This window comes from Gorilla gorilla, chromosome 11 (assembly GCF_029281585.2).
Source record: "Gorilla gorilla gorilla isolate KB3781 chromosome 11, NHGRI_mGorGor1-v2.1_pri, whole genome shotgun sequence".
Taxonomy (NCBI): Eukaryota; Metazoa; Chordata; class Mammalia; order Primates; family Hominidae; genus Gorilla; species Gorilla gorilla.
This window is the reverse complement of record NC_073235.2, coordinates 46,516,340-46,533,195: the sequence shown is the minus strand read 5'-3', so window position 1 is coordinate 46,533,195 and position 16,856 is coordinate 46,516,340. Positions and strand designations below refer to the sequence as shown.

General features: G+C 37.9%; 1 protein-coding gene across 50 annotated transcripts in view; it reads left to right on the top strand.

Moving 5' to 3' along the window:
• The window catches only part of GTDC1 (glycosyltransferase like domain containing 1), a 383,038-nt gene that overhangs the window by 303,589 nt on the left and 62,593 nt on the right, over nt 1-16,856 (top strand). For 13 of the 50 annotated variants that reach the window (XM_055380113.2, XM_055380103.2, XM_055380107.2 and 10 more), the window contains one exon: nt 14,881-15,027. The exons of the other annotated variants lie outside the window; for them this stretch is intronic. In XM_055380113.2, coding sequence (XP_055236088.1) covers nt 14,881-15,027 — 147 coding nt within the window. The remainder of the gene's footprint in view (nt 1-14,880; nt 15,028-16,856) is intronic. 50 annotated transcript variants of the gene reach the window in all.

Genomic DNA, 16,856 nt, shown 5'->3' with positions numbered 1-16,856 from the left:
AGTCACACAGCTACTAGGTCATCTAGTAGAGGGAACTAATTGAACCTGACAGTGAGCCCCCACTGATTTCCAAGCATTAACTGATTAACTCTGTTGTATATGTTACAAATATTTCTTACAGTTTTGTGGGTTGTCTTTCAGTTGTATTTATGAAATTTGTGATACTTTATTTACACAGATGACAGATTAGTCCATTCTTTTTTATTTATTTATTTATTTTTGAGATGGAATTTCTGTCACCCAGGCTGGAGTGCAGTGGTGCAGTCTCGGCTCACTGCAACCTCCACCTCCTGGGTTCAAGCGATTCTCCTGCTTCAGCCTGCCAAGTAGCTGGGATTACAGGTGTTTGCCACCATGCCTGGCTAATTTTTTGTATTTTTAGTAGAGACGGGGTTTTACCATGTTGGCCAGGCTGGTCTCAAACTCCTGACCTCAGGTGATCCACCTGCCTCGGCCTCCCAAAGTGCTGGGATTGCAGTTGTGAGCGACCGCTCCCAACCAAGTCCGTTCTTTTCTTTTGTGGTTTCTACCTTTAGCACCATGTTTGAAAAGGCCTCTTCTAACCCTATATTATAATGTAGGAAGGAGAAAAATATGCTAGCAGTACCAGAAGAAATTAGCCACAAGCCAGAAAGCCATAGTATCTTCCCAAGTTGTCACCCACAAGAAGAAGATCTGAGAATGTGATTGAAGGCAATGGTGGAAGGGAAACTAAAACGACTCCCTCATTATACCCTATAAAGTCCAACCTGTTCAATAGACCAGTTACTTATACATCTGTTCATGCCTTCTCCCCTCTCCTTCAGGCTCCTGAAGTAGGGACTGGACTGGGAGGAGGGATGAGAGAAAAGGGGAGTACACTAGTTACATAGCTGGTACTGTTTGAGGGCCTCTCTTAGGTGTCAGATGCCTGTGGTTGGGTCTTTTGTGTGGCACTTAGTTATGTTCTTTTGAGACATACCTGTGGAGACCTCATACACAGAGGTAGTACACCTGTCATGGATGAGACCATATCTGGGTGACTTCTAATCACCTCCTTTTCTCAGGTCATACCCCACTTGCGTGTACCTTGCCCTACAGGCCCAGTCTTCTTAAGCATAGTCCTTTCAATACTGTGTAAGCCTAGCTCCCTCCCCGCACCACTAGGCCCACAGGAAAACACATCAGGCATCTTCTTCCTTACAAACGGTAAAAATAGACACTACTTCCATTGCTTGCCTTTCTCCTTGACCTGCCATGTTGACAACTTTGGTCAGTATCCTACCTTCAGAATCTCAAATCAGGGCCATCACCATGATCTATGCCCCATATTTTAGGGGGCATGCAGTAGGTTCTCTCAAGAATTCTGTGCTCTGTACTAGGAGTGGAAGGAGGCAGGTGTTGAGTTTCAGCTGTTTGGCAGCCATCCAGCTTGGGGAAAGAGATGCCAGCCCCTCTCCTGGCAGATATCCCAGTCTCTACCCTTTTCTTATATAGGCTGTTAGAGAGTGATGGGGTAAGAGTATTTTACAGATAATATTTCTGTCTTTAGCAAGTCCTGCAGAGGTGTGCCTAGCACCTCTGTTTAGCGTTTGTAGGTATTAATCCTCAGCATTAGAGCCTCAGCTGAAATGCCAAGATGATAGGAAAAGTCCCATTCCACATCCTACGATAATGGAGTTATTTCGTGTGATGGGGATATCATGTGATAGAAGGATTCTAATTTTTTTCTTTCAAAATAGATTGTTAGTTATCACAGATGCTTTCTAATTGGCGTATTACTTTTTAAATAGTAGTCCAAGTCATCAATAAATTGATATTCATTTCTTCTAGAAGTATAACCCCATTACAATAAAATGAAAAAAAATTATATCAAAGGAGTGTTCTATGTAGCAAAGCTATTTCTGTGTCACAGTGTGTAGTCCTTCAAAGCAGTATTTTGTTGATCTTAGTGACAACAAATTCAGTATATCTAATAATACTGCATAGCAGGTCTTCATTCTCTTTCCTGTTGATGTGACAGTCACTCTTTAATGAAACCTTATTTTGTATACCATTTGCATTGTAGATCAGGAATGAAGAGCTGAGTTTGCTTAAGCAATAGCTGACCTGTTTATACTTTTTATATTCTTCCATCAAGAAATAATTACCCTTCAACCAACCTTACCTCTTTCCACTTCACATATGCAAACCACCTAAATAAAACATACTCAAACTCCCAAACCACACAGCAGTATACAGAAGCATCCAGGACCCAGAAAATCATAGAATAGTGTATACATAACCTTTTCCACTTCATCATACCAAGGCATTCATTCATTCAGCAACTGTATAGCGAGCATGTACTGTGGGCCATAAACCTGCTAGACAACAGAGTTGATTTTGCTCGTTTATGGTAAATAAATGAGCAAATAAACTTCCCTGTGGTAACAGGGAAGTAAAGAATAAGATTTGTTTTAATTCGAGTCCTATAAAATTGGAATGTTATTTCTGGCTTAACAAAGATATTGTAACACAATTTTTGGTATCTCATTGATTTGTTGCCCATAATTCTCTGTTGGAATACATCTACACATGGATTGGTTTTAAACGGCCTTCAGCAGTTTACTGCAGGGCCATCTGGCCATTTGCTGTCTGTATTCCCAAACTAATATCTAGTTCTAGAATAATCTGGCTTTTGACACTATGAGGACTCAGTTATACCCTGGCATACATTACTGAAGTGTTAAATGTGTATAAAGTACAGCATGTATTGACAGTTCAGGTGATATACACTATACTTTAAGATAGCCCATGCAGACTCTCAATACATCTAAATAATGGAATAATTTCCTTTTTCAGTTACAAGAATTTTTTTTTTATTTTCTATGAGAACTCCATTGAATAATACCTTTTCTAGAATATTTATTATATGATTAAAGGTATACAGTTTTCATTTATATCCGTTTTAGTATTTATAGAGATGTTTGTACATCTTTGTGGCTATGACCCACAATAATATTAACACAAACTCTGAATTCATATTAAGTCTCTACTGAGAGTATTTGCCCATTTTCATGAACTTACTTTTCAAAGAAAAAATATTTCAAGGTGGAAAGTAAAAAACTGTTCTGCAAATAATGTTGAACCTCACAATAATGTTCACTATATTCTGAAAGAAGACCATGGATTGTTGTGATCTTTAAACAACCAACGTGCAAAATTTTTTTAAAGCTCAGAAGAGGGAAATTTGGCCATAGAATGTTAAAAGGTCTGATTTTTCTTCTAATTATTTTTCCCATAAGAGCAGAGATTTGAGTTTGCATGGGCACTCTGTAAATACCTCAGGTTGCCTAAGAGCTTAAGTAAATATCTTAGACTTTAGAAAACTACTTCTTTTCTTTTTTTTTTTTTTTTCCTTTTTAAGGAAGAATAAAACCTGGATTCAAACCTCTTTCCATTGGCTCACTTTGGTGCATCAATAGCTCTTCCAAGTCATGCTGAGTAATGCCTAAAAGTGAACTTGTCACCTTCCTCACCTATTCACAAAACCTTCTCTTCTGATGTGTCCTATCCATTTTCTAGTCCAAAAGTTTCTGACTTTTAGCAGGTTAGAAACTGGCTCTAACAACTTCCTATAGGATTAGATTCTCACGAACTTCAGATACTAGGACTTCTGGATAGAGAAGATAAAGTAGGTTTTAAAATAATGGTATAAGAAATAAATTGAAAACATGAGAAATAAAAAATAGACCATAAAAAATGCATATTTTTTGAGGACTAAATAGAATTTTTATATATTCATCAAAATTAACTCAGTGGACATGCTAAGTATTACACATTGATAAAGAGAGAATTGATAAAGAGAGGATTACATTCTCATGCCTGTAATCCCAACACTTTGGGAGGCCGAGGTGGGCAGATCACAAGGTCAGGAGATCAAGACCATCGTGGCCAACATGGTGAATCCCGTTTCTACTAAAAATAAAAAAAATTAGCTGGACGCAGTGTCGTGCGTCTGTAGTCCCAGCTACTTGGGAGGCTGAGGCAGGAAAATTGCTTGAACCTGGGAGGTGGAGGTTGCAATGAGCCGAGATCGTGCCACTGCACTCCAGCATGGTGACAGAGCAAGACTCCATCTCAAAAAAAAAAAAAAAAAAAAAAAAGAGAGCGAGAAAGAGAATGAGAATTGGCAACCTAGAAGCTAGATAGTAAAAACTTAAAAGAATGTAGCAAAATGGAGAAAGAAATTGAAAATAGGAGAGATGTTGGGCACAGTGGCATGAGTCTGCAGTCCCAGCTACTTGGGAGACTGAGGTGAGAGAATTGCTTGTGCCTAGAAATTGGAGGCTTCATGGAGCTGTGATCATGCCACTGCACTCCAGCCCGGGCAACAGAGTAAGACCCCATCATATATATATATACAAATTTTAAAAAAAAGAAAATAGGAAAGAGATATTAAGATCTTAAAAGATGAGAATCCAACATATGTCTAATAGGAGTTCCAGACGGAAAAATTAGAAAAAATTTTAAGAGGCAATATTCAAAGAGATTTTTGCACAATATTTCCAGAGATTACAAAAATAATGAATCCCCAAGATAATTCATGTATTTAGTTTTAAAACATGAGAGAGTACAACAAAAGGTTTATAATAAAAAGCAATATCTTCTTCCTCAGTCCTCCCTACCCCCCTGCCCCATACCTTCCTCAGAGGCTACGCTCTGACAAAATTGTAGTAATTTCTTATCTTGCTATTTCTTGATTTTTTTTTAAATGTGAGAGATCTGTTGACTTTCCTGCCTTTGGAAATGATTGAGTTAGCTCTCTTTTATAAGCATGGACGCACACGCACATTTTCCCTCACCCTATTTTTCCAATATGAGTATATCTCAACTTTTGGTTAAATAAATATTCTGTGTTTACAGCATTATTACTATGTAAAAAGTGTTCCCTGCTGAGCCTCATTGTGTTCTATGATTAGATTTCCTTTCCCAAACAACTCTTCATTTTTTCCTGGAGCTAATTATTACATTGGGTTTATTTGCTTGGTTTCTCTGTCACTATCAACAAATCCATTCTCAAGCTCTCACTGTCACTAATTCATCTGCTCAGTGTTGGCCACATTAGGAAACCTATCATTTCCATTTTTTTCTTGGATGCTACCTTCCTGGAGGCCTCAATTGTCTTGCTGCCGTTTGTTCTATTTGCTCTTTGGGCCCTTGGGTCAACTATGTCCTGGATTCTGTGTCTTTCTCTTCCTTGGTTTACTTTTTTCTTATAGGGAGCACATCCACCAGTATCTTCTCAAGAAAAAGGGTACGTAAGAGACTTGATTGCCTGAAAATGCCTCTAGCCTACCTCACATTTGATTGATATTTGACCAAGTATTGAACTCTTATTTAAAAATCATTTATTTCAAAAGTTTGAGGTCATGTTCCATTGTTTTCTGCTTTTTAGACTTTTCTGACTCCTTGCATGTGACTTCCCTTGCTCTCTCACCTGAAAGGTATTAGGATTTTCTGGTTTACCTCTGGTATTCTGAAATTCTATAATGATTCTACTTGGATTGAATTTTGGTTCCTTTATTATTCTAGGAACTCAATCCATCAGTACAAATAAATTTCTTATATTTTTTTCTTTGATTTTCTTCCCACACTATTTTCTCGGTATTCACTTTCTTCAACTCCTGAATTGACCTTATTTTATCTCTTTTCCCATCCTCCTTATTTTTGTTTTTGTTTTTGTTCTGCTTTCTACAAGATTTTCTCCACTTATCATTCAGCCCTTCCATCGATTATTTATTATTATTATTTTTTAGTTATATTTTTAATTGCAAGCACTCTTTATTGTTCTTGGATGTCCTTTCTTACTGCATTTGTCTTTTCTGCCATGGATGCAATTATCAATGTGAATATTTCTTATAGGATTTTTTTTTAAGTTTTTTCCTGTTCTCTACATTGTCTCAGTTTCTTCCAAGTGAAACAGGAAAAGTTCCCTTGTTCCCCTCCCAGGGTGTGTGATGGGGGTGTGACTTGGTGCTTCAGCGACCCACTGCTCAAACCTCTAGGGGAGCATACAGACAGGGAGACTGTGGGGGTCTGACCCCATGGCAGTATCTAGGCGTGAATGTTTACAGCTGAAGCCCCAATGGGCATGTGTTACAGGGTGCTCTTTTAGTTTTGCTGTCTATAGGCGCCTTGTTTTAACCAGCTCAATTAAACCTCTACCTTGTCACAAGGACAGAGGGTTTTCTGTATCCTGGGTTCTTTCCTTGGTGTACCGGAAGAATTGGATCATACCCAGTGCCTGTCAGTATGTTCCTCTGGATGTCCAGCCACCCGTGTGTTCCTCCCCTGATGTGCTTCTTTCAATATTCAGCCGCCTGTGTGTCTGCCTGCTGGGGTCTCAGGGTTTTTATAGGCACAGGATGGGGGCATGGCAGGCCAGGGTGTCTTGGGAAATGCAGCATTTAGGCAGGAAATGCCTGTCTTCACCTAGGTCCATGGGGGTGGAGCCCTAGCCAGGGACCCCACCCTCCCCTACCCAGCACTTCCCTTCCCCCATTCCCTATCATTTAAAGGGACCATGCTCTTCCCTTTCCAGCACTTGCATATCACAAGTTCCTTTCTTATGCTTTGTCTTGTTTATTTCATGTTATGAGTTTTCCTCAAATGTCTGCTGGTTCCTGGCTGTCCATTCATATCAGAGAGCAAGACTGCGACAGATGATTAGAAGTTCTCTATTCAGAGACAGTGCTTGTTGACTGGTGACCTTTCTCATGGAATGAACAAACAAATTCAATTATTTTGTTGTGGCATCCCCACATTTCAGTTTCACTAAGTCAGTTTAGTTAGTTTCCAGAGAAAGGCTCTTATAATTTCCTAGAAGGTGAATCTCCAGCTCTCTGGGAGCCAAATAGGTGAAAGGTTCTGGAGAAACATCACCAATGAATGGATGTACTTTCACTTCACTCACCCTTGCCTTTGGCCTCCCCTGGTCTCTGGTTTAACCCCTCAAGTTAGGAAGCATCCTTTCTGGTGTTGAAGTGGGAGCTGCATAGACTTAGAGAAGTTATCAAGGGGGTTGATTTCTCTCTATGTAAAATCACTATCAATTCTTCTGTTTTCAGTTTCGCTCCACAAGTGTACCTCTATATAGAGGAACCTGGACTGATAAATTCCTGAGCCTTTCCGAGTTTCTGTGGAACACACAACCTTCTTCTTGTCTAAAACTACATACACACACACACACACACACACACAAACCTGCATGCTTATGGACACATTCTGCCTCCCCCTCTCTGCTCAACCACCACTCATCCATCTGCTTTCCATCTTCTGAAATTTGGTTCACATTCTTTTCCATTGCAGTCCTTCCCAGTTTTTCATTTTATCCTTGTAAGCCTATGCCTTTTAAATAAATTCCCTACCATTATTTTAGTAGGAATTGAAAAGGCAAGGGAGGATTGAACATTGGTGTTTGCTCTAGCATGTTTGCCCCAGTCCATTGAAGCCGTATCTGGAATGTTTATTCAGACCCAATCTGACCCCTCACTTGTGTCATTAAGGGCAGAAAGGCCTCTCCCTGTTTATTTTTCAGGCCTCATCTTTTGTCCCTCCCCTCCCCACACCTTCCCATCTATCTCTGCCCAGTCAATGCTCTGGCCATGTTTTGATTTTCGTCTCTGGACCATATTCTCTCTTGCCCTGGGCTTTATGCACATGCTGTTACTCTTAGCACATCCCAGCTCTTGCTCCCATACCTGGCTAACTTCTAGTTATCATGGAGGTCACAGCTGAAGATCAGCTTCTCTAGAGAGCCTTCCCTGGCACTAACTCCCTTTCTAGGGTTGGGCTCTCATCTTGTAGCACCTAATTCTTTCCTGATTGAAGCACCTACAACATTATATGTTCCATGAGGACATCTTAGCTAATTTACCTGGCACATAATAGGCACTCTAATTTTTGTTGAATGAGGAATGACTGTTTCTTTCTCTGAACCTTTTTCACTCAGTGTTTTCACTGAGTATTTGCTATCTTTGCCTTCAAGCCTTGCTTATATTGTAGTAAATGAGTAATGGCCCAGCAAGTCAGATATTTCAAATTTATCCATCTGTTTTATTTTTACTCCCTTTTTCTGAACTAAGAAATACTAAAATGTGTAGAAAAGCTGAAGTAAGTAGAAGTGTTTATACCTCATTTTGTATACTTACAGGTTTTATTTCAAATGTAAAATTAACAAAATTATGTCTTCCAATATTAATTCTGGATGAGGTCAGTTTCTGTGGCTTAAAAATTAGATAGCAATATAATCAATTTGAACTGAATCAATACTTAGTGTCCTAACATTTAATGTGGGAGCCAAAAGAAAAAAAAAAGTGGTTATGTTGAAAGTTGGCTTTGATGGTAATTTTGATATATTCAGGTTGTGGATAGGCAAATGAAAAAGAAAAAAAGACTAGATTTTTTATGTCCATCTGTTCATGCTTCAGAGATCTGGAAACTGAAGTTTTAAATTTCCTGGTTTTATTTTCCTGGTTTATGCAGTTTTAAGAAGGAAAATGACAGAATCTCTCAGAAAAATGAAGGAATATAAGTAAAGACAAGGAAAAGTAAAAGGTGGAAAACAGTATCATAGGAAAGACATAATAGAAATGGAGGAATATATTAATTTAATTAATAACATTGGACCTTTTTACAATTAATGTATCTCTAGGCATGAGTACAATTCTTTGATTAGTATACAAAAGAAAAGAAGATAACATTAAAAGTACCTGCCTTAAGTGGATGGCTAAAGTATAAGAACTAATAAGAAAAATATGTCTTGAAGAAAGCATGGGTCTCTAGTTTATAAAATAGGCTCAATTATGAAAGGGCCAATGGAGTCTTGGACTAGAGTTTTTAGAATGTTGAATGTTTCTCTAGTAACGATTAAATGCAATGATGACCTTCACCACTATTATCAATATAAAAAATAATGGTCAGTAATAACTGAGTTCTTAATATGTGCCAAGCAACATAGAAACATAATTCTGCAAGGCATTGTTACTATTATCCCCATTTTACAGATGACATAATTGATTCTTATAGAAAAGACTTTTCTCAGGTCAGCTAAAAAGTGACAGAGCCCTTAATTTACAACCAGTCAATATGCCTAGACCCCTTTATGCCATTTTGCCTCATAACAATAAGATAATCATTAGACTTGATTAGATGCTTAATCCTTACCTCTGTGAGAAGTCCAGGACTAGCCTCATTCTTACTGTACAGATGAGAAAACTCAGGTTTAGAAAAATTAAATGACTTTATTCACAACCAAATTTTAAAGAAAAACTCCTTTCCTGAAATACAAATCTTTAAATTTTTTAATTCATTTTAATTTTTTAAAAAGTAACATTTGGGCCAGGCACAGTGGCTCACACCTGTAATCCCAGCACTTTGGGAGGCCGAGGCGGGTGGATCACGAGGTCAAGAGATCGAGACCATCCTGGCCAACATGGTGAAACCCCGTCTCTACTAAAAATACAAAAATTAGCTGGACGTGGTGGTGCATGCCTGTAATCCCAGCTACTCAGGAGGCTGAGGCAGGAGAATTGCTTGAACCCGGGAGGCAGAAGTTGCAGTGAGCTGGGATCGTGCCATTGTGCTCCAGCCTGGCGACAGAGTGAGACTCTGTCTCAAAAAAAAAAAAAAAAAAAAAAAAAAAAAAAAAAAAGTAACATTTGGCTTTAGAATAAAGTTCACATACATTTTCTCGTTTTTATTCCCCAAATTTTCTCATCAGTTTTGATAGCTTGTTCATCTTTCAAAATAGTATATTTTTGTCACTATCAACATAAATATAGTATCTCCTTCTCTCCTTCTCTGTTACTTTTCTGATACTCTGTTCAGGAAATTTGACCCATCATAGTGTTGTCCCATTGCCCTTTTTCCGCCATAGTATTCAGTAAAATCATGTCATATTCCAAAGGAGACTCTGTAATTGGAAACACTGTCCTAGGGGAATTCTTATATTTGTTTGGAAAGAAGAAAGTAATCCTTTCTTCAACAGCAGTACGTTTTCCCATCCTATTTTCAACCTCCAAATGATGGCTTCCCCTAAAATATCTTGGAATAGAACACATGATTAGAGACCATTTTTAGGGTTTCCATCAATGCTTTATTGATGCTATAGGAGACATTTAATTCCAAAGGTAATGAGAACACTTGTGAACAAGGTGAATTCTTACACAGAAAGAGCAAATGTACGTGGGAAACAGCTATTTCCTCTTGCTTGGAAGAGATAACTTCTGATCCATATTGGGAAAATATTTTATTGTCCTATACTATCATCGTATTAAGTGAGGTGAATAAATAGAAGCTTTTGAAACTTGGCTTCTGAGTTTCAAATAGAAAAAATGATGAACAAATTATTAAGTTTGAAAAAAGTTAGGTCATTTGAGTGACAGAGATAACATACTTTAGTAAACACAGTTTAGTTTAAAGATTATATGGGTAATTTACAATTTGGGGGGTTAACAGACCAAAATCAGTATGTATGAAATGTCACTATACGTACTGAAAGCTTCATTGTGCAGATACAACCTCTTGCACATAGAAGGATCTTAAATATTTTTTGAATGAATATTTGCTAACTGAGTCAACACAGTGAATCGTTCACTGACTGACTAGGGAATGTAGTGTTACTCGATGTGGCTTAAATATGGACATCATGTAGGGGAGCAAGGAATGGCAAGTTTACTTAGATTTAGTCAGCTCCTACTACACGTCACGCCCGACACATGTTCTCCTTTTTAATGCTCTCAAGAAATTTACAAGCACAGATATTACTATCCTATTTTACAGATTAGAAAACTGAGGTTCAGAGAAATTAACTGATTTGAATAAACTCCAAAATTGAGGAAGTGCCAGTACAGTCTGTACCAACACAGCCTGGATTCTCACCACTTCAACATAACCTGTTGCTTGAGTGGAGTAACTTGAGGTGCTTCACAGAGATTTCTTTACCTGTCCCCCAAAATAATCTTCCTCACAGGCTTACTGTGGTACCTGAACATACCCCATTTGTGATTACTTCTGTTGAATTAAGGTATTGCCTCTGTTGAAAGGTATAATGCATTGAGCACAAAATATGATGAGTGCATTGTAACAATTTAAGATTAGTTTCCAACAAGACCAATAACAGAGAGCCCAGCATGATTCAGAGCTGGATCCAAAATGGGACATAGTTTCAAGATAGGCTGCAAGGAGACCCATAGTGGCAGTGGTGGGTGAGGGGAGGGTGGGTATGGGGAGTTACCTGGGCACTGAGAAAGTAGTATAAAGACCTTAGGAAATTGACCACCAGTGGGCAGAGAATGCTTTAAAGTGGAGGTAGGAAAATAAAGATTTCCTGTTTTCAGTTTAGCCTAGGGCTCTGCCAAACTGTGTTGAATTACTAGAGTAAACCTTGTGTAAACGAGAGAGTTTTGTTGTTGTTCTTAGAGAGCTCTTTTTAGGGGGGAGTGGGGATCGTGAGAAGTGAGTGTACATATGTTAGCAAGGATGGCTCTGGGTTTGATAAACATTTGTTCTGGCAACATGTAAGGTAGCTTTTCTTATTCTCATACATTCATAAGGACCTTAAATTTTCTGCGTGGGAGGAATATATCCTAAAGGGATTTTATAAAATTGAATAAGACAAACTGCTCATACTAGTAGTCAGTTAAATTAGCAATGTATATAATCTAAACACTTTGAAATTAAGAGAGAATGGGGAATTTAGGCATAATTATTTAAGTTAAATAATGCTAATCACATAAATGGTGTTGCCAGAAGAGGCCATATAAGCAAATGGTATAAATAAGGTTATCTGGAAAGTGTTAGATTTTCAGAAATGACTCTTAGAAATGGTAGTGGGAAATAAAAATATAAAAGAATAGGCTGCTGGAAATAGAACCATCTTTTCCTTATAACAGCCCATATATATCCCAGCTATTGAAAGGACAGACATCAGGAAATGATGCACCTTTTAAAGCAGAGAAGAGAAAGCTAAAGCTTCTCTTTTTAACAATGGAAGATTCTCTTTTCAATGGAAGATGCTGTCTTTGCTGAGTGTCATATCCCTGGGACCAGACATGGCTAATGAGGTCAGTCTGATAACTAGAAATTTTCTTTCCATTTCAGCATGTATTACTCAGGCCAATAAGTAGGGTTTGCTTGTTAATTTTGACTTATAGCTAGTCTCTGTGGATCCTGTTTTTCCTATCTTATCGCAGATTCCTCATAGTTCAAGCAAGACAGTCTTGCTCAGTATCCTCTCACAGAATGCTGTCAGTATTTCATATTGGCTTTAAAAGTTTGTACCATGAGAAGCAAAATTTCAGGCACCAAGCATTGAATACTTAACAACATAGCCTCACAGCCACGGTGGGGCTAGCGGGTATTCCCCCAGAGCATTTGTGCAGTGTGCATCATGATTGGCTCATCTGTGATTCAAGTTTATTTAAATAATGTTCTGCCAGAGTTCCTTACTGAAACATCCTTCATAGACATGTGCCACCTATTTTATGAATATTAGCTGTTAGCCATTACCGGTAAAGAAGAGCATGCAGCCATACTGCAGCCGACCAGCCAAGGATAAGTGTGTCTTTCTGTTTAATGTTGTGGTCTCCAAACATCTCATTTTAAATTGGGATGGGTTTCCTTGCTTTTGATTCCATTATTTAGTGAAGATAGTGTGACGGAGGAATGGGGGTGTCTGTGTACGCATGAGAATGCCATATCAAAATTTTTACTTCTATACTTTATAGGTTATATAAATCTGCTCATCATATAAGTGATATATTGGACACATGTGGGGTAGCATGATTTTTTAATTATCTTTGATATTTGCTTATGTGGCTAGATTCTAAAAATGTTAATTTTATAATTAATTTCCACCACATTGTTTGGCAACAAGGAATAGTTTTTGTTGTAAATCACCCAAGGCCTTAGATCGCTAAACTGCCTCAATGTGCCTTCCCAATTAGTTTTGGAAAACTTATTTATTTTAATTTCTATTTTTCTTCTCCTCAATTTGGTTTCTATCCAGGGATCTACAGAAATCATTTTGATAAAAACTGTTGATATTTTTTCTGCTGTCATCCATATTAGCCTTGAACCATATCTTCTGTCACTTTTTCACTGGTTCTCCTGCTTTCTTTTAGACGTCCTTTTGTCTACTGATATGTCACATTGGTGTATGGCTTCAAGTTTGGATTTCATCATTTTCCCACATAAATGTATTTCTCATTCTTTTTGCAATCTCTATTATATAAAATATGCCACCGCCCATCTGGCTGCGCCATGCTTCTCAGACTCTGGCTGTGCACCTCCTAGGGCCTCAAATAGTATTTCCCAGAGTATCCTTTGTTGACCATTAATTCTTAAGCTGTGTCCTGCAGTGGTGGGTGAGGAGGAGGCGGACAGGTTTCTTACTCCAGTAAGCTTGGGAAACAATTATCACATCCCCATCACATATTAGGTACTCAATAGGTATTTACTGAATGAATGAGTTAATGAATGAACATATTTATAATATACAGTAACATGTACTTTGGGGAGTTAATAGTAAAGAAATGTTTAACTTTATTTAACTTAGCATTTTCCAAACTTGTTTTCCCACAAAACCATCTCTGGTGCAACATCTACATGTGTCCCATGGAATCAGTGTTGCACAAAACACACCTGTGAAACACCAGCCTGAGGGATACAACGCTGTGGCTCTACTACTCCTCCCTCCCCCAAACCTGAGCTAGAACGTGAGACACGCTGAACTTCATCAACTCCCTCTCTCCTTGTCTGCCCCATATGTAGGCCAGTTTCCTTATTCCAGTTACTAACACCCTCATATCTCTTCACTGGCTCAAATATGGAATAATCTTTTATCAGTTACACACGCTCTCTCTTTCTCTTTAATCATACACTAATTAATTAATTTTCACCTGCTATCTTCCAAATGTGTTTTGAGAAACAGGATGACTAATAATCTCTGTCATATGGACTTTTACCCTTGGGCATTTATTTATGAGATTCTACAGGTTGAACTTACCATAGCAAGTACTTTTTATCAAAATCTCTCAAAAAGACAGTTGTGAGGAGTGTATTCCACCATGGCATGTGTTTCAGCCATGATATTCTATTCAACGGCACATGAATCAACATGAATGTCCAAAGTTGACTTGTTTTGTGTTAACCTTATTGCCTGCCTTTTGACTACCTCTGTGAGTCAACTGCAAGTACTCTAGCCTCTCGACTATAGCAGAAATAAGCTAAGGTGCCCAGAGCACTTCTTTTGCTTACCATCAATCTTAGTGGCATTTAAAACTGCTCTCAAATCTAGTCTTTTCCCGGCTGATATGAAAAAGGCAAAGGCCTTTGGTTATTCCTACAGGTCGATCTTAGGTTTGTGCTTGGACATGGGGACTGTGGTGAGGGGTATACATTTAGATCTAGAAAGTGCTTGTTCCAGCTGTGTCTTTAAACATTGCCCAACATAGTACTGGGGTTTTGTGGCAATGCCTCTGGAACCATACTGGCGGACAGAGGTGGGAAGGAAAGGAGTCTGAGGGGATGGGCAGCAGGAGAGTGGCTCTGTTTCTGTTTCACATATTGGCTATTGGTTGGAAAGGAGTTGGGGGTGGAGATCCCATGGCTAATAACAGATTGGAAATGATTATGGCAATCCGAATATTTCTAAGGTTAGAAATAGGTTCTGATGGAGTTTCTAAGAGATTTGGAAACAGGAAGAAGCATTCTGTAAGATGGGCAGTAGAATTTACTTAAGAAAAATGGGGAAATTATTAAATGGGAAACCTGACATATGTGGATTACTGTTTTTCTTCTGACCCTTTCTTTTCTCTCTTTCACTTCTTACCTCGGGACCTTTTCTCTTCTCATTAGCACCTCTACCAGAGTTGGAACTGGGAAAGAGAAAGGAAGTGTTCAGACATGTGCCTATTTGCATAGTCACGTCATTGAATTAATGCCAGGACAGCACAAACATTCTGTCCAGTTCTATAGAAAAGCCAGTTTCACCCCATCAGTAAGGTATTATTTTCTTTTTTTTTTACTAGCATAGAACAGTTTATTGCCAGGCTTCTCTTAACTGTACATTATAAATAGTGTCTGATTAAGAATGTTCTGGATGGGTTAATTAGTGTGGTGACTATTATTAAGCAAACTGCTTGTTAGTATTATGCCTATTTGATCTTGGTATTGATGTGAAGTAATTGACCATAGAGCTACATTTAGAAAAGCTGAAATAAAGTTTTTTTGATTTCTATTATAGCAATAAATTGTTTATATTAAACATGTCTATGAAAATATGAGTTTCATGACGCAGAGAATCAGAATAGATTGTGTGGGATGGTGGATGTGGTTGGTTTTGTTTTGTTTTTAGTATTATTAATACATTTGTTCAGCCTAATTCAAGACTAGCTTTATTGTAACAAAGTAGTACAAAAGTGTTTCAGCTTCTGCCTTCATTCTTACCACAGAGTGTATGAAAACTAAAGTGTTTTTAACTTTTCCCAACTAAAGGATATATCCTGTTAGATTTGGCTAATTGCCTAAATACTTCTTTTGGTGACAATCACTATAATGAATAGATTATAAGAAAAATATGAAAAGATACTATAAACAAGGAAACCCTAGCTTGTAACTACCTTCTTTCAAGTACTGGATTGTTATCTGTATTATTTATTGGTAGCTTGTCCAGTTCTATTATTAAGGTTTCCTAGCTGTAGCATTTCCATAGGGAATTGATTCCATGAGCTAATAAATTACACCGTCAGGGAGTTTTTTTTTAAATTCAGCTTAAATTTTCCCATTCTTAATTTCATCCCGTTACTCCTGGTTATACCCCCTTGTACCAAGCTAAATAATTATTCTTTTTCCTTAGAGATTCTTATTATGTACCCTTCTGTTTGTCACTTAACCAGGCTATTCATAGTTAGCTCCTTTAATCTGTCCTCATAAATCAATTCTTCCATTGCCTTAATTATTATTATTGCTCTTCTAAACACTCTCTAATTTTCAAACATATACAGTTCTCAGGTGCCCCAGATGACATCAGCATTTGCACAGGGTTCTATCCTGACAGACTTAGTGTCTTCCTTCCCTATACAACAAGATCCAGAACTAAATGGCATCAGTTCGCTGAATCAAATCAGCTCTTGCTCATCTTGTGCAATTCAGCATGGTCTAAATGGTGTTTTCTATGTGCCCTACCTCCATTCAAGGTTTATTTTGATTTGTTTCAATTTTGTGAGATTTGTAAGCTGTTTTGGTTGCTGCCCCTATTTATATTCTGCATCTTTCCATGTCCCTATTCACTACGACCTATCAAGTCAGTCATCTGCAACTTGTCTTAACATGGGATTCTATTCATCCTTGAGAACATTTAGGGAAGGTGTTGAATAAAAGCAGGCCTCACACCTTGCCCGCAGCTAAATTCCTTGTCAGTTACCAATTCCTGTTGTTTACAACCCTTTAGCCAATCTCCCATCTCTTTTAATTTACAATTTTGCTCACATGCTGGCCAATATAAATGAATTTTATGAGCAAGATGGGTCATGATACTGTTTTCTAAAATGAAGATATGTTGTTTGAATCCCATTGATTTTTTTTTTCTTTTTTTTTTTTTTCTGGTGAATCCTTCATGAGCTAAGTTTGTGATTCTGTTAAAATCCTTATTAAGCTTGCCTGGCACTCTTTATCTGACATAAACAAATAGGTTACTTCACTTGCTTTATTGTTCTCCAGATATGTACAGATGTTCCTTCTCTTACCATTTGTTCCATTTCTTTAGGAGAATTGAAGATAGTGTCATAGTCATTCTATTTTTTTACCTTTTCTGGTGATCAATGGCAATTTTT